This window comes from Aspergillus nidulans, chromosome VI, assembly GCF_000011425.1.
Source record: "Aspergillus nidulans FGSC A4 chromosome VI".
Lineage (NCBI taxonomy): Eukaryota > Fungi > Ascomycota > Eurotiomycetes > Eurotiales > Aspergillaceae > Aspergillus > Aspergillus nidulans.
The window spans coordinates 774,267-793,854 of record NC_066262.1 but is presented as its reverse complement, the minus strand read 5'-3'; the positions used below and the strand labels follow the sequence as shown (position 1 = coordinate 793,854).

Genomic DNA, 19,588 nt, shown 5'->3' with positions numbered 1-19,588 from the left:
GTGGGCTTTTTGTTTTGTTCGGGACCTTGGGAATACATGAAGGGAGCAAGTTAGTCAGTGTCATGGTTGCAGGTCTGGATTGGGTGTTTCTATATTGCGGTTTTTACGTCGGCCAGGAGAGACCAGTACCACAAGGCACCAGAATACTCAGCGGTTGCTAAACATGGCCAGATTACCTGACAGGAAACGACTCGACTGGTCCGCAGGATCTCGGCCTAACGTGTTCTGTTTTTGGAGAGTCTGGCTTATCTCCACCTCAGAATGCCTTGATCGAGGCCAGGCTTCCAGGACGGCCGACAAGAGGTGACTGCCAAATCTAATAATACAAGAACCTGCTGATGCTGCTGCTGAGATGTTTCCCCTGCACCCCAGTCAACGTCCCAGCATTTTCCTGCGAGATTCAATCCGACATCAAGTTCAACTAATTCACGTACGTTGAATTGCGGCTCAATGGTAGGCTCAGTGGTTGAGGCGCACCGGCAATCGGTTGGGTGTCTCCGAAACCTGTCACAGCTTCTTGCCTGGGCATCTAATACCAGCGGGGGCCTGATATTTTATTCTCGAGAGGATGACGTGCTCACGTCCACTCGTATCTCGTACGCTGAGCTTCTTGCAGATGCAGGCGAGAAGGCTCGTTTAATCGGCCAGATTACAGGCCTCTCGTCTGAATCGATCATTCTGTTGCATTTTGACACTCAGCGAGAGGTCATCGAGTGGTTCTGGGCTGCGACACTTGCTGGCTATCTGCCAGCCATCTCTACTCCCTTTGTAGACGATACAGCACGGCGCAAAGCCCACTTGCTACACCTGCACGCACAGCTTAATCAGCCGGTTGTGCTCACAAGCAAGCGACTAGTCCCTGAATTTCTCGGACTCGAGGAGCTCAGACTACATGATGTTGAGTCTCTCCTGTCATCTGCCGCTAAAGACGGCCTTATCCAGTATCTCGGGGTCCAGAAACTGGCTGAGGACGTGGCAGTCCTCATGTTGACTTCGGGGAGCACGGGAAGTGCGAAGGCAGTACCTCTGCGTCACGGTCAGCTTCTCACGGCTATCCAGGGAAAGTCTACTCATCATGGCACATTACCGGGCGATGTCTTTTACAACTGGGTCGGTCTGGACCACGTTGCTAGTTTGACCGAGATTCATCTACATGCATGTATGACACTCCCAGCGCATCGTCCTCTGATACGGCCACTGTTCGCGATCTGATAAACACATTCTTAGTGATACTTGGCAGCGATCAAGTCCATACTGCGGCATCAGAGCTCCTCCGCAATTCACTGCAGTTTGTTCGATTGCTGGACACTCACAAAGTGGCCTACACATTTGCGCCCAACTTCTTTCTAACCAAGGTGCTTGACAGCTTGAGGGAAAACCCAACGTTCACGGCAGACCTGTCGAGCCTTAAGGCTCTGATTTCCGGCGGGGAGTCTAATGTGGTTGTGACCTGCGACAAGCTCACGAGGGAACTTCGCCGTCGAGGTGTCCAAGCCGAAGTGATTCGTCCCGGCTTCGGGATGACCGAGACATGTGCAGGATCCATCTACTCTCGGGCTTGCCCATCGTATGATATCAGGCAGTCCCTTGAATTTGCGAGTCTTGGGTCCTGCATCCCCGGCATGCACATGCGTATTATGAGCATCACAGAGCCCGGAAAGCTAGCTGCACCCGGCGAGTCTGGAGAGCTCCAAGTCGCAGGTCCGGTCGTATTTGACCACTACTACAACGATGAGACGGCGACCAGAAACGCCTTCACGCCGGATGGCTGGTTCATAACTGGGGATTTGGGCTGGATCGACGATGCCGGCAACTTGAACCTGGCTGGTCGGACCAAAGACACCATCATCGTCAATGGTGTCAAATGGAGCTCGACCGAGCTAGAAGCGGCTATTGAGGAGGAAGCGGTTTCTGGCCTGGTGCGTTCGTTCACAGTAGTTGTGCCGACCCGCCCTCCTGGCTCGGCCACTGAGGAAATTGCTGTCGTCTACTCGCCGGCGTACGCCCCCGAGGACTATCACGCGAGATATGAGACCGCGCAGGTCATTTCCAAGACAGTCTCACTGCTGACAGGCACAAAGCCTGCGCGCCTTATCCCCCTGCCTCAGTCACTTCTGGAGAAGTCGTCGCTTGGTAAAATATCGCACAGCAAGGTGCGTGCTGCACTCGAGAGCGGCGAGTACGCGTCGATTGAGCGCGCAGACCAGTTGATTCTGGCGCAATACCGCCAGTTCAAGTGGCGCCCTGCAAAGTCTGACAGTGAAAGAGCTGTGCAGAAAGCCTTGGTTGAGTTTCTGCAAGTGCCTGCTGAGGGGATTAATATGGATGATTCTATTTACGACTTGGGTGTGAGCTCGTTGAATCTGATATTGCTGAGGTCTACGCTTCAGAGGATGCTAGACCCCAAGATCGATATCCCATTGTCTATCATATTGAATAAGTGAGATCCCACATTCCCTTCAAAGACCAAATACAAACTGTTCGTTAATGGCTCCGCAGTCCGACCCCTGGAGCAATCGCAAGGTCGATTGACTCATCCCGCTCTAGTTTAGCTGGATACAATGCGATCGTGCCACTGCAGCAACACAGACACGGTGGTACACCGTTGTTCTGCATCCACCCTGGAAGCGGCGAAGTTCTGGTATTCGTTGCCCTTGCTGCACACTTCCCGACGCGGCCCGTGTACGCGCTGCGTACTCGAGGTTATGGCTCAAACGAGCAATTATTCGGCTCCATCGAGGAAACTGTGGAGACGTATGCAACACAGATTCGCCAAGTTCAGCCGCATGGTCCGTATGCAATCGCAGGGTACTCCTTGGGATCCACACTGGCCTTTGAAGTAGCCAAAGTGCTGGAAGCGCAGGGAGAGGAGGTCAAATTTCTGGCGAGCATTGACTATCCGCCGCATATTGCCCACTACGTGCGCGACTTGAATTGGACCGACGTGCTGCTACATATTGCCTTCTTTCTTGAGCTTATTGACGAGAAGACCATGGTCGAAGTCACACCTTACCTGCACACGCTCGACCGACAGACTGCACTGACACACATCCTGAATATAGGCGATGCTGAGCGGGCGAGAGCCCTAGCCATCGACACCAAGCATCTGGGGCTCATTAGCGATATCGCCGAGAACTTCCGCGTCAACGTCAAGACGTATAAGCCCCAAGGAAAAGTGCAGCATCTGGACGTCTTCGTGGCAGACCCGCCTACCTATGCAGCCCGCGATCGAAAGGATTGGAGAGAGAACAAGCTTGGGCGCTGGGTCGACTTTTGTGAGACAAAAGTCGAGTTCCATGATTGCCCTGGTATTCACGCCAAGATGCTTAACAGGGAGCATATTGCCGGCTTTGCAAAGGTCTTCAAGGCAGCGATGCGGCGCAGGGGCGTTTAGATTTTCTTCCGTTTCTATATCATTTACCAGTTATTAAGAGCGCTCTATATACCTCGCAATCATTCAAGTCATCGTAGGTAGCAACGTGCAAACGCGCAGGTTCAGTGCTCTGTTTGTCTATTGAGAACTGAGAGTTCCCGCTGAAGTTTTAGGGTAGATAGGGTTGCTTATTACGTTTGCTGGGACTTCCGCAGAAGGGATTTTTTTCAAGACTTCAGTTTGCTGGCTTTGTCTAGGACGTTGTGGCTTCTTAGTATGTGTGCTATTCCTGCCATGATTATCTGTCTTGCCCTATATTTATAATTTTAGATGCTCTTCAGTTTGCTAACCTTTGCTGCAAGTCGTTCTCGATTGATTTCTTCCACAGTAACTGAGATGATCGGCTCAATGATCATCTCGTTTGGTGCGTAGCTATTGGAACGGCATTCTTCCGTATCAAGACCTGGCCCAGATATTGTGGTTGACCCCGGTGATTCTGTTAGTACTGTTGGTCACAGTGCTATCCCAGACCGTCAAGATAGTGTCTTTGTCAGACATTGTCTGCTTTGGGAGATATTAAGACCCAACTGTCAAGAACGTTTTGAAGCACGTCATTGACGAAATCTACACGAACTTCAGTTGCGCTTTTGGTCAAAGTACCTCGATTTTGCCAACTGGGATTGTGCTTGACAACTTAAATCAATTCACACTATGCATCATCACCAGTCATGGATCTCTTTCATTGACTTTTAACGTCGTTCCTCGACTTAGAATAGAGATTTAGGACAGGCGCGCTCAGTAGCAAAAGGCGCGGCTCGTGGAATGATTCAGCTAACTAATGATCAAGGAACGATCAAGGGAAGGGACCAATACTTAGTGGTATAACATCAATATTGCTGATTCTAAACACCCCACAGTTAATGCTAGTATGAAAACACATTCCGTCTTCCTAATTACCTAGTCTGAAGCAAATAATAGCTCAGTAACCTGTATACAAACCATCTGCTTAAAGAATTGTCTTTACGCGATGAGGCACTGTATGGCATAGATTTCGAAGAGTTCTCTTATTAATCACATGCCAGGTCCCATAGCTGCTTTGATAAGCAGCTGTAGGGTGATTTCTGTGTCTAGAGTCCTCTACAACCCTGGACGAAGCTTATAAATATTTGCTTTTATATGCGCCTATAGATACTTGATAGGATTTAAACCCCGTGGATCTAGCAGCCATACCATGGCCTCTACACCCATATCTTGCAAAAGGCTGTATATTATAGGCTCTCTATATAGCCCTATTATTTATAGTGGATATCCCCCAGGCCTAGTGTTGCCATGCCCATATGCCTGGCTCGCAGGATGATGCCCAGGCTGACCCAGGTGGTCTGCCGTCGGGCAGAATATTAAATGATATCATTGGTAAGTTCTTATTGTTATCTGTACTCAGAGTATTCCTGAAATGCTCACATGTAGTGAGTCTGGTTCTCAATGAGTCTAGACTATTTTAACCTGGAATTTTGAGCCACGTCCAGAGCGTCAACCAATAATATTCCATGAAGCATTTCTAGATCTTGAAGCAGGACTGATCTTTAGAAGCGCGACAGTCTGCTGACCTAATTTCACGAACTGTATCTATGGCTACTGACCGCCAGTAGTCTAAATTGACAGTTATAAGAGCTTCTGCGTCTGGATACGCTCGACCTGATGAGACACGTCTTTCAAACCTGTCCTCGCTTCTTCAGACAATTTCCTCGAAAAAGAAAATTTGTACCCAGACACCAGTGAGATTATCCATTCTGGAAACTATGAAGCCCGGTATTACTGATGGTTATATGATAGAGATGTCCTGACCCAACTCCGCTTCTAGTACAGTTGGGTCTGCCCTGGATTATGAGAGATTCGAGTTTGGGGCATATCGAACAACGAGGACTAGCTTTAGGTATGCGGCAGGTTTAAATTTATGGTGGTCATTGTCGCTAAAACCCTTTTCGATTGGAGTATTGCATGGATCGTTGGCGGTTTTTTGTCGCGCAAGGAGCGCTATTATGGATGGCCAGCCCTAATCGGGCCATTGAACTCACCCAGGTATCTAGATGGTTTCTTAGCATAACGAAGTAACGGATCTTTGGATGCTGAAGACGCAATAAAATACGGGTATGATTCGTCTTCTACCATTCAGAATACTCCATCTCTGTGAGATCCTATGGCGGTTTATATATATTCATGGACATACTAAAGCTCTTGCGGATTTGGAGCGCTTCCTCTGGTGACAGATCTCTCTTTAAATTCTTGATCCGCTCAGATACCGCGAACAAAATGCTGCATCTTTCGTCACCCCGTGCTCAATTAGGAATTAAATATGCTCTTGAGCTTCTAAGCTACGATCGATACCATTTTAGAGATTACAGTAATAACAGATTAACCTTGGGGATGCATGCTTAGCACTTGCATCTTGGACATTCAGTCTCAAGCGTAAGCTAGTCTTTGCTATCAAGCATTCCATAAGCAATGAACATATAATGTAACCTTTATTCCTCATCCACCTGTCTAGCAATCATCTCTCGCACTGATCTGGGTTTTTGTTCTAAGAAATATCCTGAGCGCGAACTACTTGGCTCGCAGGAACTCACTCCGTTGTTTATCCAGGGTCCTCAGTAGCAACGAAAGTCAGATTTAAGCGAGATTTTGCAAGCCTGTTAACACTGTCCTCAGCACTTGCGCAGATACTTCATACCATAAAGCCCAGAAAGTAATGGCCTAATAATCCCTTGAATAGTGTTTCACAGGCACTAGTCATGACCCACAAACCCTGATTCAAAGCTAAAATATAAAGTGTACCCTGCTAACACCCATATATTGACAATCTAGATATGTCCAGCAGTCCAGGGAGTGATTTTAGCCACGGTATTTTCTGATCATGGAAGCTTAGACGCGTGAAGGATCCGGTCTAGGTTTCAAGAGTATGAAACTCAATATTGGACGCAACGCCCTCGCCAGCAAACAAATAAAAATTATATTAAAAAGAACTCTTGCTAGCCCGTTACCTACAATCTAAAATGAAGGCCACGCGTCCCCATTCATTTCACTGGGCCTTCTTTTCCCCCTCATTCTCGGGACCTCCGTCTTCACGAAGGCCTTACTAGAAGGAAAGGTAGATACGGCTCCACTTACCCAGGTTTGCAATGTCGCTGCATTTGCTAGCTAGATTGTGTGGACTGGCGTGCAAATTCTGTATAGACCGTATCTATAAATACCAACCTGGAATGGTTTGCTGGTGGGGCCCAGAACTATAGGTACGAAGAAAATTCAAGTATAGTTCACCACAAAGCTGTCTTGACACCATGACAGTCCAACCACTCCTACTTCTGGCCCTGAGCTCCCTCGCGATAGGCGTAGTCTCCATCGTGGACCCTTGCGATTTCGCTGATATCGCAGCGGATGCCGGGGACAATGCCATAATGGCCGATTACATCACCGACAACGGCGGCCCCATGTACCTGGACTATAATATCACCGGGCCTTACTACTACGCCGACGCCGACGTGCAACTGGTCCATGAAACCTTGTCCGTCGACGCGAACGACACCAGCGTGCTCGTTGCTACAGACAGTGCCAATGTGAATCTATCCCACGTCGAGGTGATCAAGACAGGATACTGCACCTGGCTGACCCAGGCGAGCTTCTTCGGCGTCAACGCCGCAATCAATATTGCCAATGGCTCTACGGCATATATCGAGGACAGCAACATTACAGTCCACAATGGAGCAGCCAACATCTTTGCCTACGGTACTGGAACAGTCGTTTATGTTAGCAACACCGATCTCTACAGCTCCGGCCCCGTCGCGCACGGTCTCTACGCTGCCGGCAACGGGACAATCTACGCGTCCAATGTCCGCCATTACTCTGGCGGAAATCGCTGCTCCTCCTTCTCCGGCGACACTCCCGCTGGATATGTGTACGTGGACGACGCGGTTGCGCACACGGCGGGAGTGGGCAGTGCCATCTTCTATGCCTTGGGCGAGGTATACGGGACCGACGTCGTGGGACTGGCCGAGAACGCCCCCGTCCTCTTCAGCGATGGAGCACAAAAAGCGGTTTTCAAGAACGTCGACTTCACTGCCGGCCTGCTCGCAGGGACTGTCATGTTCTCGTCTGCCGAGCGACAGAGCGGAGCGTCGATTTCCTTCGAAGACTCCCGGTTGACAACATTGAAGGAGGACATGGCCGCGCTCTGGTTCGGCAACGTCGTTGCCAGCGCTCGCCTGGTCGCTACGAATATCAGCTCTGCCTCGGGGATTCTTGTCCTGGCCAATGCCTCTCAGGTCACCCAGGCGTTCAACCACTTCGCTGGCGTCGAGGAGAACCCCTCGATCAAGCCTGCTGAAGTGGCAGTCTCCGTGGCTGAGTCGGCCCTGGAGGGAGATATTGTAGCGTACAATAAAAGCTCTATTTCCTGGAATCTTACAGAGCACTCGAGCTGGACCGGGTCTGCGTACTCGGCCACTGGGGCTGCCCGTTTCGATGTCTCTCTTGACGAAACCTCCACCTGGACGCTTACGCGGAACGTGAGTCTGCACAATTTCGCCAATGTAGTCCCAGATCATGGGAACATTCGTTCTCGAGGATTCAGTATTCACTATAACGCCTCGGCAGCTGGCAGCAAGTGGCTCAAATCTAAAACTGTGGCCCTGCCGGGAGGTGGCCATCTTAGGCCGTACCCTCAGTAGCGGTTTGGGCCCGGATGGGAAGTATTATGTGTATTCCCCGATCTTCTTAGTCAATCAAGAAAACTGCACTCTTGTTGCATAGTTACGCTATGCTATTAGAATGACTATCTTTCTTCACCATTTGTCCCCGTCACGTATGGTGTTAGCCTGACTTCTGGCCATTGTAGACAATCTACAACGAATCCATATTCCTTACTGTTATGTCAATGTAGAAGCCAAATATAGCTAAAACCTTGGCAGTCCTGCGCTTTCCTGCCGCGTAGTTGAGTACTATATAATACTATATCACAGACATGCAGAAACACTCCACCCCGCCGGACCCATGCTTGCCCCTATTCCCGACAGGACTTGACACTCACCTAGACCAAACCCTTTGATACCTTTCTTTTGCTCTGGTCAGTGAATTCCGGGACATCCCCCACTTCCCCGCACTCCACCCCGGGTTCTCCATCATCCCGGCGGGTGTCTGAGGTCTAGACACGCTAAACTGAAGTCGACAACTCTCAAGCAGCCACAGCCCGTCGCTTGCGTACCCCTATCAGCCACCTTTCCCATGGGTTTCCGAGGACGACTCTCAAATCCGATCAGGGTCTTTATAGGTTCCAGGAGATCCGTGGCCTAGCACCAATTCTCTTCCTCCTTCTCCGGAACGCTCTCCCGTCTATCCCTTGCATCTAGTCCTAAGTAGCCCACCACCATGGCTGATACCAATATGAAGACCTCGCCTGAGGAAGAGATGGTCGAGCACGTTGAGAGCTCGAGATGCGCAAAGCCGTTCCATCTGCACAGTCTCGGCCATGTACGTCTTCGCCACGAGCACACCAACGAGATTATCTTGATACCGGCTCCGTCACTCGATCCGAACGATCCTCTAAGATGGTAAGCAATATACCTCTTCTGCTTTGCTCCCAGGAACGTCACAGCTACTGAGACGCCTCTTAGGTCCACCCCGTACAAGATCTATATCGCCACCCTTGTTTCGCTCGCGATGGTCATGTGTAACTTCATGGCTGCCGGGCCGACAGTGGCGATGGTTCAGATAGCCACCGAGTTCAGAGAAGGGGGCGGCACCACACTGAACGACTGGGTTAGCCGGGCCTCATACTTCTTCAACAACAGCGCGCTCATGCAGGGGGTCTCGACGCTGTTCTGGGTGCCGCTTCTCAACAAGTATGGTCGACGGCCGATCTACATCGGCTCGTTCATTCTGTATTTCTTCATGATCCTTGGAGCAGGACTCGCAAAGACCTATGCGGGCGAGATCACCACGCGGACCGTCTTGGGTATCGGGGCGGGTGCAGGCGAGTGTCTGGCCCCAGTCACTATCTCTGACGTGTTCTATCTGCATCAGCGAGGTTACGGCATGGCGTAAGTGCTTGGTAGAAAGAAAGGCAGAAGAAAGAGAAATTTCTGACTGGTACTGGTAGGATTTACAACGCCGCCCTGAGTGCGGGTGTTGCCTTTGGCATCATCATCGCAGGTCTCGTCACCATCAACCACGACTGGAGGGCCATTTATTTCGTCGGCTGTGCCCTCGTTGGAGCGCTCACCCTCGTTACATTCCTCTTCTTCCCAGAGACCGCCTACAGGCGCGTCGGCAATCCACTGGTTGAACAGTCTCTGGACCTCCAAAAACAGTCAGATCCTCACAGCGCCAGCTTAGAATGCGCCTCCGTCCCACGGATTCCGCCCAAGAAGACTTACCTCCACAATCTACGGCTCTGGTCGGGTGAAACGTACACGGAGGAGTCCTTTTGGCGGATGTTCATCCGTCCGTTTGGACTCATCCTCGTCCCGCCTGTCTTCTGGGCGACCATCGTCATGTCAGTGACCATTGGATTCCTAGTGGCTGTGGTCTCAAACTTTGCCACGGCATTCAGCACCACCTACGGCTTTGAAGCGTGGCAGTCTGGCCTCTGTTTCATATCCGGCATGTTGGGCTGCTTCTTAGGGACCTTTGCCGGCGGTCCCTTCTCGGACTGGGTGGCAGACTACTTCACCAGACGGAACGGGGGCATTCGCGAACCTGAAATGCGGTTGCCGGCGATTATCCCCAGTGTTATTGCTGCGCCGCTATCTCTTGTTCTGTACGGCTGCGGCATCGCCAATGCGTGGCATTGGATGGTGCCTACCGTCGGCCTAGGCTTATGTACGTTGACCGTGCCTCTGTTTCGTCATTCTTAGACTCTACTAACAGCGATTATAGTATCCTTTGCCATCACCCAAGGAACCAACGTCTCCTTCGTCTACTGTATTGACTCCTTCCGCCCCGTCGCGGGTGAGGTGACAGTTACGCAGCTGGCTTTCAAAGGTGAGCAGTTTCATCCCATCATCCTTCCCTCAATTTGTCAGTGAACTGATGAATAGCAGCGTGCTTTGGATTCCTCCTCTCCTTCTACACTAACCCTTGGATAAACGAATCTGGTTATGAGGCTGCGTTTGGCGCTATGGCGGGCATCTCAGGGGGTTGTCTCCTGTTCTTCATCCCGCTCTTTTTCTGGGGCAAGTCCATCCGACAGGCTGCTACCAAGTGGCCATTCCTACAGTTTGTGTTCTGGAAGGATGATCGGGAAGTTGGGGAATAGCCGTCCCGACGCTGACCAGTACGATTTGTTACCTTGGTACGATTAGGTCGTGTGACACATTTTAGTGTCTGAATGAAGCTTAGTTCTTGTCTGCTAGAGACAATAGCGAGTCCAGTTAACGAATAGCATAGAAGGTAAAAAGGGCCTTGAGTAGTAAGGGTAGCTAAAGGGGGCTGATTTCGCTGAGTGAACCAGACGGAGACTTTGTTATAGCACGTTAAGGATCATTCCCATGGTCTAGGCCCGACTTTGGGATCTTAGAACCGTTCGATCCCCCTACCTTTAGCTCCATCACTCTCCACTTTCCGCATTTCGGCTCCACCCAGATGTTGGAGTTTGAGGGGTTGAGTGCTCGAGGGGACGTGGGACTGGCCTTGTGAAGACTGGTAGAGGTCAGAGCCTGACCTTTAATAACCAAGCGTCTTCCAATCTGTGCAACTCGATACTATGCAGGCGCGTTTGACTTCTTCCTCTATACAAAGGTCATACACTCGAACTATTACATTTGATCATACAGCAATGCAGATCGTCTGGCGCGGCTCGGCCGATCCGGCCGTCTACGAAGAAGCGCGCGTGGGCCGGGTGTTTAACAACCGCCGTCCTGATCGATACCCAATCGCGGTCGTCAAGGCCAGCTGCACCGCAGATATAGTGGCAGCAGTCAAGCTCGCCAAGGAGAGGAATTGCCGCGTTGCCGTACGCTCTGGTGGCCATTCCTGGGCTGGGTGGAGTGTCCGCGACGAGTCCATCCTCGTCGACCTGGGTAACTACAAGTACCTCGGGGTGGACGCGGAAAGGTGCATAGCTTCTGCATCGCCTAGCATGACGGGCAAAGAGATCAATGGACGGCTCATCCATGAGTACGGGCTGATGTTCCCCGGGGGCCATTGTCCGGATGTTGGATTGGGAGGCTTTCTGCTCCAGGGAGGCATGGGATGGAATTGTCGGGTAGGTCATCTCTGGATCTCTTTGAAATCAATTGAAAGTAGTTCAGTCAACTAACCCGAGGTGTAGGGCTGGGGCTGGGCATGTGAGCGAGTGAAGGCCATCGATGTCGTGACGGCAGAGGGCGAACTGCTGCACTGTGACGAGAGTCAGAACGAGGAGCTGTACTGGGCAGCGAGGGGGTCGGGGCCAGGTATCAATCACATCCCAAAAGCCCTCCCCTTTCACTGCCGGACGATGGGCTCATGACCGATCTTCTTCTCGCAATCTGCAGGCTTTCCCGGCATCGTCACACGATTCCATTTCGAAATCCTCCCGTATCCGAAGCATGGATTCCGCTCATCTGGCTACGTCTATCCGATCAGCAAGTACCATGAAGCGTTCAGTTGGGTCCTTGCAATAACCCCCGACTTTGACCGCGATACCGAGATCACCGTGGTAAGCATGTACCCAGAAGGCAGCGAGCAGATATGCCTCTTCATCCTCCTAGTGACTCTCAAACACACCCCATCGGAGGCAGAGGCAGCCCTCGCTCCAGCCCAGCAGTCGCGTCCTCCTGGTGCAATCGAGGAGTGGTTCTGCCGGGAAGATAGTCTGGAGAACCAGTATACCAACCAAGCCAAGGCCAACCCTAAGGGCCACCGCTACTGCGCAGAGAACGCCTACCTGCAGAACGAAGCCGATGTCCCCAGCGTGCTCGAAGAGGCTTTCACCACACTCCCCCATCGCAAAGCCTTCGCGCTCTGGTACGCAATGAATCCATGCAGTCGCCGCCAGCTGCCCGATATGGCGTTGAGCATGCAATCGGATCATTATTTTGCTCTATATACAGTCTGGGAGGAAGAGGAAGATGACGCGCGGTGCATGGCCTGGGTGAAGAACGTCATGAAGAGGGTGCAGCGGCACTCTGTGGGGGCGTATTTGGGTGATTCTGATTTCCAGGAACGACAGACAAGATACTGGGCTGAAAGTAATGGGCGCCGGTTAATGGATATCCGTCGTAGATGGGACCCTACAGGCAGGATCTGCGGATATCTGGACCACGGCGATGCTTCGGGACCGCGGGGGTTAGAAAACGTTCATGAATGGGAAGTAGAGGTGCCGGCATCCCAGCTATAGTATAGTATATTTCATTATTATAAATACACGACGACTACAGACCCAGTTTGGATATATCTGATCGTGCCTCCATGAACTAGCATATCATCCCATATAACTAAACCTTGGAAATATGGCTACTTAGTATCATTGTCCAAAGTGACGACAAGAATTATCTATGTCCAATTGCCCAGAAAAAAAATATAGAAATTTAGAATATTTGAAAAGGGTAATCGGGAAAGTGGAGGACTGTCGGGTAGTCTCCTTGAGTCCCGCGCGGGGGCATGGAGGAGATATCTACGCATCCTTAGACTGGCTCACGTATCTTTGAGGTCTCAATTTGGAATCTACCGCTGCTTACACAGTTATATCGTATATACTGAGACTGGCCACTCGCGTCAGTCTTGCCATATCCACTAAAATTTACTTTCACCATGCCCATCACAGTGAAGTCGCTCCAGGGCAAAGTCGCCATAGTCAGTGGCTCCTCCTCCGGCATCGGAGCAGCCATTGTGCGTGAGCTCTCCTCTAGAGGCGCCAACACGGTCGTCAACTATCCCTTCTCAAATCTTCATGATGAAGCAGCCACACTGGTCTCCTCTCTCCCTTCGCCTGCAATTGCTGTAGAGGCCGATATGTCGCGCGTCGATGCCCCTCAGAAGCTAGTCGATGCAGCAGTCACTCAATGGGGCCGAATCGATATCGTGGTGAACAGCGTTGCACTGGCCGTGAACAAGCCGTTTGAAGAGCAAAGCCTGGATGATTGGGACTTGCTCATTAACGTCAATGGACGCGGAACGTTTCTATTGACGCAAGCGAGCCTGAAACATTTGACCAGGGGGACGGGGCGGATTGTGAATATCGCAAGCATCTCGGCTCGCGGGCCTCCGCCGAATCAGACAATCTACGCGGGCACCAAGGGGATGGTGGACTCGTTCACTAAATGCTGGTTTGTTGCTCCTGCTCTTGGTGACTACGTATGCTCCGTGCACTGATCATTCAGTACGGAACAGGGCCAAAGAGCTTCCTCCCAAGTATGGATGTACCGTCAACGCAGTCAGCCCCGGTCCTACAGCAACCGAGGGCTTCGCAGCAGCAAGCGAAGAGCAGATGAAGATCCTCCAGCCGATCATCGATCAGACGCCGGTGGCGCCACGAATGGCGCAGCCCGACGAGATTGCGTACGCGGTAGCTTTCCTGTGTGAGGAGCGAGCGCGATGGATTAATGGGGCGCACTTGGTTGCGTCCGGAGGGTTGTTTATAGACTGACACCTTAGTTACTATAGATATCAACCCAGTTATAACAAACTAGAAATCAAGAGGACCAGGAGATGTCAGTATTCTTCTTTCTAGGTTCAGTTTCGCCATTGTATAGGCGACTCCGTTGGCACTAAAAGAGTTGCATCGGCCAGAACGGCTGGCACCAAGGCTGCATACTGCTAGGCACTGGCGTTCGCTTGGATGATGGCTTGACCTGGGTTGCTCAGCCGGGCACATAGGGCACCCTAGCTCCGTAACTGTCCTAGTACGCACAGCGTCAATTAGGCCTAGTTATTTGGGTCTTCACATTGTCCAGAATGCCATCTCCTCTGCTCACCTATCTTGACACCCTTAAGCGCCTTATCACTGTTTTTATTTCGAAACTTGAATACTAGGACATTCTTTTCTCATTCCCAACCAAGTCTTGGATATTACCACCGCGATTTTAAGCCGCATTATCTGAAAATCAATATAAAATCTGACAGAAATGAAACTCGTAGAGAAACTGGATCTGCTTTTCTCCAAATCTTGTAATTCGACGTGGCCGTGCAATATTGAAGCCAGGGACCATAAGTTCATAGCCAGCACGAGACTAAGGGGGACCCTCATTCAACCTTAACCATGATCCCTCTCACGGTTCTATCTCTGGGAAAGAAGAATCCCGCATGACAATAGTGCGTGTGTAGCTCGAAAAGACGACGATGTACAGTAGCTATTCATGACCGGTGAACCTTGCGCGTTCCTGAGGAGCCCGAGCTCCAGCCCTGCGTAATGGTCTTGATTGCCTGGCTGTCCAAGACGCGGTTTGCCAATTTCTTCGCGTCGTGATATAACCTTTGCAGTGGCCACAACCCCCATGGCAAATCCTGTTTCATCAAAATTGTAGATATCATCAACTACAATGCCATATTGCATTCGGGCCTCCTGTAACTGGTCAAAATAGGCCTTGATAACTTTTGGATTCTCACATTCTGCCCGCTTGTAGCTGACTTTTCGCGCAAAGCAGGATTACAAGTCCTTATGGCGTTTAACAAAGTTGCCAACCCAATTTACACCTACTGGTGTACATCTCGTAGGATCAGCCTCCCGAAGAAGTAGATCTGCCATCTCCTTGACTTGAGCATGTTTTGGGGGCGCTCTACGGCTATCAAGTGATTGTATCCATCGTACTGATGCCTCCTGGGTTTCAGATGGCTTATTGCTATTTGCGCGTTGTTCTTTGCGATAGTGGCATCCTCGTAGTCGGCCACGGAGAGTTGACTCTGGGACATCGAAAACTGCTGCTGCTCGACGAATACTAGGTATTTTTTTTTCAGGGCTCAAATTGCAAGTGTAATCTTCCCTCTTGCTCAGCCGAATTTTGACGCGATTGAGCGATCTTTGGAGTCATGGTGACAGAGTGAATAAATTCAGTATGAAAGATTGAGCGGGGTCGCGGCTTGCTTGTGGATTATGTACGTTATGCTGGTAGTTATGACTAAGCATCGAGCACAGCTTCACTCAAGCAATTTAACGCCCAACCACCAGCAAATACCAGAGAAGCGAGTACCCTGGGGTTAATCTCAAGGTTCTGTTACCCAGTCTGGTGTGCATATAAGGCTGATTCTGTGGCCACTGGTTTCAATGTATACGCGAGGGCAGTAAGGGAACTTTTTAGGCGGTTAGGGCTATGAGGTAACTCTTTCACCCAATCTAGTGACAGGTTTGATTAGTTTCAGTCTGTCTTGGAGCAATTTGAGCCTTATTTCCGAGCAGACTTTGCCAAGAACAGTCCTGGCTGCTAAACCATGTTTACATTAGCAATAGACCTATTTCACCTCTGTGAACACCTAACACGTCGTCCTCTGGTGCTAGAGTGGCTGACTATCCAGATAGCCCAGACTGTATTTGCCCCAGAAAAGTGCGTGCACTCTTAGAGAAAGAGTGCTTAGGTTTATATTACTGCAACAAGATGGTGAATGAGTGGAATTTGGGGGTCCATCTCTATTATGGAAACAGGTAGATTCTCTTACCATTCCGTAATACCCATTGTAATACCATGGGAAAGCCAAGAAGATAAGCAGATGAGAAACAACTCTCACATACTGAAACTGTAATAGCTGTTCTACTCATATGGTGGTATGACTCTTGTAGAACGAACAAAGCTACCGCGACGGGCCAGTCTGTTACTTGCAGGAACGAGCGGTCCAAAGAGCCTAGGCTGACTATCGAATGTTAAGAGAAAAGATGAATGCAGCCGCTCTCTGTCGAGTGATCCTGCCACTAGCTAGCTCAGACAGTGAGCCTAACATTTGTCAAACGGTCTCAACTTAAGACTGAGATAGAATGGGCTGAATCTGCAGGAACCAATCCGAGTGCCCTAGTCTCACCGAGCGGCTGACAATTTCTTCACGGAACCAGCAGTGGCTTATGTGGGGGAGGCATTTTCATTGAGCAATCTGCGTTAATGGCTAGACGCGGCAATTCACGTCTGGGCCGGCATGGCACAACGACAGGGAGCGGACATTTGCCGGGATATACCAAGACCTCTCAGAACATGTCACTTGTGGGGGAAGTCTGGGGAATCCGCAATATACCGTCTTGGGTCGTGTCGCCATAGGCTACTAGTGCAGGCTTTTCCAGCCGACTAACTAGGGTTGCCCCTTCAATCCACTCTTGGCCGGGCAGAACCGGCCAATTCCGAAAGCGCGTTTCCAGTGGCTTGTAAGGGGTTGAAGAGCGCTTTGCTTACTATGACCATGAAGTCCCATCGAGTGATTCCTTGCAGGCTTTTCTGCAGCCACATCCCATCTACCGAAAGTTGCCAAAAGTCACATGGGCGCCGTGGCCGAAACTGAATGGGCCAAGAGGGAAACATACTATATTCATAAGGCATGATAGGTGTAATAGTCCGCATGGCTGATGCCAACTTCCGTAGGTCCGCGATTCGCTGGAGGTCAAGAACCAGCTGAGGTCACTGGGTCTCCAGCAGAGGTATATAATCAGCCTGCGCGCCATGGTGAACTTTAGAAATTGCCTCGCACAAGAACAGACAGTCGACAGTCAAACGGGCTCTGATCAAATCTGCTTCTCAGCTTACCAAAATGCGACTGCTCGCGTTGACCAGCGCGCTGGCCTTACTCGGCAAAGCCGTGCATGGATTGGATGCGGATGGATGGCGCAGCCAGTCGATCTATTTCCTCCTGACGGACCGATTCGCTCGCACGGACGGATCGACGACCGCTGCCTGTGATCTGGCTCAACGGGTACCGACGATCTTCCTTTGCCTGGGTCGCATGGGCTGACGATCTCCAGAGATACTGCGGCGGCAGCTGGCAGGGCATCATCAACCAGGTCAGACCAGACTCTCTCCAGATTTTGAAGTATCCCCACTGAGTAAATATGTTAGCTTGATTATATCCAAGACATGGGATTCACTGCCATCTGGATTACACCTATCACCGAGCAGATTCCCGATGTCACCGCTGTTGGAACGGGCTTCCATGGCTACTGGCAGAAGAACATGTAAATTGACGTCTCCGTCTCTTCTGAACGGCTGGCTCTAACTGGTGGAATATAGATACGGTGTCGACACCAACCTGGGCACAGCCGACGATATCAGGGCTCTGTCGGAGGCGCTCCATGATCGGGGCATGTATCTCATGCTGGATGTTGTTGCGAACCACATGGTAGGTTGATAAAGCGCAAAGTCAATAAATATAAAAGAAAACAAATAAAATAGGCCTTCGGAATCGCCATACTGACCCTTATGTGCACAGTCTTATGGCGGCCCCGGCGGATCAACTGACTTCAGCATATTTACCCCGTTCGACTCGGCGTCCTACTTCCATTCGTACTGCGCAATCAACAACTATGACAATCAGTGGCAGGTTGAGAACTGCTTCCTGGGGGACGATACCGTCTCCTTGACTGATCTGAACACCCAGAGCTCCGAGGTACGCGACATCTGGTATGACTGGATCGAGGACATCGTTGCCAATTACTCTGGTAAGCCCCTGCCCACTGGCCCGTCTTAATATTCAAGGCTGACCCATGCGCAGTGGATGGGCTCCGCATTGATACCGTCAAGCACGTTGAGAAGGATTTCTGGCCGGGTTATATTGATGCCGCTGGGGTCTACAGCGTTGGTGAAATCTTCCATGGGGACCCGGCGTATACCTGCCCTTACCAGGATTATATGGACGGGGTCATGAACTACCCCATGTGAGTCAAGCTCGCACCAGCAGATAGCCTGCCCACTCACAGTGCCAGATATTACCCCCTTCTGAATGCGTTCAAGTCCTCGAGCGGGAGCATGTCGGATCTCTATAACATGATCAACACAGTCGCCTCAAATTGTCGGGATCCTACACTGCTTGGAAACTTTATCGAGAACCATGACAATCCTCGATTCCCCAAGTACGTAGAAGAGGATGTGATATCTCCACATAAGGCTATATCTAACCCATGCATTGCAACAGCTATACTCCGGATATGAGTCGGGCCAAGAACGTCCTCGCGTTCCTCTTCTTGACCGACGGAATCCCTATTGTTTATGCGGGCCAGGAGCAACACTATTCAGGCAGCAATGATCCCTATAACCGGGAGCCGGTTTGGTGGTCCTCCTACTCGACCAGCTCAGAGCTATACAAGTTCATCGCGACCACTAACAAGATCCGAAAACTGGCCATTTCCAAAGATTCCAGTTATCTCACTTCCCGGGTGCGTTCCCTCCCTTCTTCCCACGGTGCCTCCCAGGTACCAGTTGTTAGACTGATCCAGTACTAACGCCGCGGCAAAAGAATACTCCTTTTTACAGCGATAGCAACTATATCGCCATGCGCAAGGGCTCTGGGGGCTCTCAGGTCCTCACTCTCCTCAACAATATCGGCACCAGTATCGGTTCCTATACATTCGACCTGTATGATCATGGATACAACAGCGGCGCCAACCTAGTGGAACTGTACACATGCTCCTCTGTCCAGGTCGGCTCCAACGGCGCAATCAGTATCCCAATGACATCTGGCCTCCCCCGCGTCCTTGTTCCAGCAGCTTGGGTTTCTGGCAGCGGGCTGTGCGGCTTGACGAACCCTACAAGTAAGACGACCACTGCAACGACTACCTCGACCACGACATGTGCCTCGGCCACAGCGACAGCAATCACTGTTGTATTTCAGGAACGGGTGCAGACCGCATACGGTGAAAACGTCTTCTTGGCTGGGTCGATCTCTCAGCTCGGCAACTGGGATACCACCGAGGCAGTTGCTCTGTCCGCGGCCCAGTATACCGCTACGGACCCCCTGTGGACTGTGGCCATTGAGCTGCCTGTGGGGACCTCGTTCGAATTCAAGTTCCTCAAGAAACGGCAGGATGGATCGATCGTCTGGGAGAGTAATCCGAATCGGTCTGCTAAAGTGAACGAGGGATGTGCTAGGACCACGCAGACAATAAGCACTTCCTGGAGGTAGTTTGAACGGCAAGCTAGGTCAGGAATGCAGCAGGGCGTGAATATGCGCTGACGGAACGGTGTGGCCAGATATATATAAGATACGAATTCCAGTGTCTCCTTTGTTACTTACATTTAGCTTCTATACACTAGCGAATCTCTTATTCCCGACTACATTAAA

The 19,588-nt window shown here is 50.9% G+C and overlaps 8 protein-coding genes across 8 annotated transcripts, besides 1 other annotated feature; 6 read left to right on the top strand and 2 right to left on the bottom strand.

Moving 5' to 3' along the window:
• Positions 1-19,588: part of a sequence feature (contig 1.55 1613..492661(-1)) that runs on past both edges of the window.
• On the top strand, positions 451-3,450 carry ANIA_03396 (protein micA; the record flags this gene model as incomplete). The annotated part of the gene is made up of 3 exons (XM_655908.2): positions 451-1,159; positions 1,228-2,440; positions 2,500-3,450. 3 exons carry the CDS (start codon positions 451-453, stop codon positions 3,392-3,394), a joined length of 2,817 nt encoding a protein of 938 aa, XP_661000.1. The 3' UTR covers positions 3,395-3,450.
• Positions 3,700-3,931, bottom strand: ANIA_11394 (uncharacterized protein; the record flags this gene model as incomplete). The annotated part of the gene is made up of 2 exons (XM_050612463.1): positions 3,700-3,836; positions 3,880-3,931. 2 exons carry the CDS (start codon positions 3,929-3,931, stop codon positions 3,700-3,702), a joined length of 189 nt encoding a protein of 62 aa, XP_050468384.1.
• On the top strand, positions 6,709-8,094 carry ANIA_03397 (uncharacterized protein; the record flags this gene model as incomplete). The annotated part of the gene is made up of 1 exon (XM_655909.1): positions 6,709-8,094. The coding sequence occupies one exon, from the start codon at positions 6,709-6,711 to the stop codon at positions 8,092-8,094; it is 1,386 nt and encodes a 461-aa protein (XP_661001.1).
• Positions 8,792-10,679, top strand: ANIA_03398 (putative MFS transporter; the record flags this gene model as incomplete). Its single annotated transcript, XM_655910.1, has 5 exons — positions 8,792-8,973; positions 9,007-9,462; positions 9,522-10,243; positions 10,301-10,405; positions 10,465-10,679. 5 exons carry the CDS (start codon positions 8,792-8,794, stop codon positions 10,677-10,679), a joined length of 1,680 nt encoding a protein of 559 aa, XP_661002.1.
• ANIA_03399 (FAD-binding oxidoreductase) lies at positions 11,199-12,823 on the top strand (the record flags this gene model as incomplete). The annotated part of the gene is made up of 4 exons (XM_655911.1): positions 11,199-11,627; positions 11,694-11,817; positions 11,899-12,691; positions 12,784-12,823. The coding sequence occupies 4 exons, from the start codon at positions 11,199-11,201 to the stop codon at positions 12,821-12,823; spliced, it is 1,386 nt and encodes a 461-aa protein (XP_661003.1).
• Positions 13,157-14,034, top strand: ANIA_03400 (SDR family NAD(P)-dependent oxidoreductase; the record flags this gene model as incomplete). The annotated part of the gene is made up of 3 exons (XM_655912.1): positions 13,157-13,671; positions 13,736-13,923; positions 14,009-14,034. 3 exons carry the CDS (start codon positions 13,157-13,159, stop codon positions 14,032-14,034), a joined length of 729 nt encoding a protein of 242 aa, XP_661004.1.
• ANIA_03401 (uncharacterized protein) lies at positions 14,699-15,372 on the bottom strand (the record flags this gene model as incomplete). The annotated part of the gene is made up of 4 exons (XM_655913.1): positions 14,699-14,848; positions 14,951-14,999; positions 15,042-15,279; positions 15,348-15,372. The coding sequence occupies 4 exons, from the start codon at positions 15,370-15,372 to the stop codon at positions 14,699-14,701; spliced, it is 462 nt and encodes a 153-aa protein (XP_661005.1).
• On the top strand, positions 17,019-19,588 carry ANIA_03402 (protein amyB). Its single transcript, XM_655914.2, has 9 exons — positions 17,019-17,227; positions 17,277-17,315; positions 17,371-17,486; positions 17,542-17,650; positions 17,741-17,969; positions 18,023-18,185; positions 18,234-18,380; positions 18,443-18,683; positions 18,764-19,588. Exons 1-9 carry the CDS (start codon positions 17,066-17,068, stop codon positions 19,427-19,429), a joined length of 1,872 nt encoding a protein of 623 aa, XP_661006.1. The 5' UTR covers positions 17,019-17,065; the 3' UTR covers positions 19,430-19,588.

Excerpts from the sequence above, each read along its gene's own strand:
- ANIA_03402 (XM_655914.2), top strand. The coding sequence starts at position 17,066 with ATGCGACTGCTCGCGTTGACCAGCGCGCTGGCCTTACTCGGCAAAGCC. Across the intron at positions 17,651-17,740 it reads ATGTTGTTGCGAACCACATG|TCTTATGGCGGCCCCGGCGG; the intron begins GTAGGTTGATAA and ends TTATGTGCACAG. Across the intron at positions 18,381-18,442 it reads GACAATCCTCGATTCCCCAA|CTATACTCCGGATATGAGTC; the intron begins GTACGTAGAAGA and ends GCATTGCAACAG.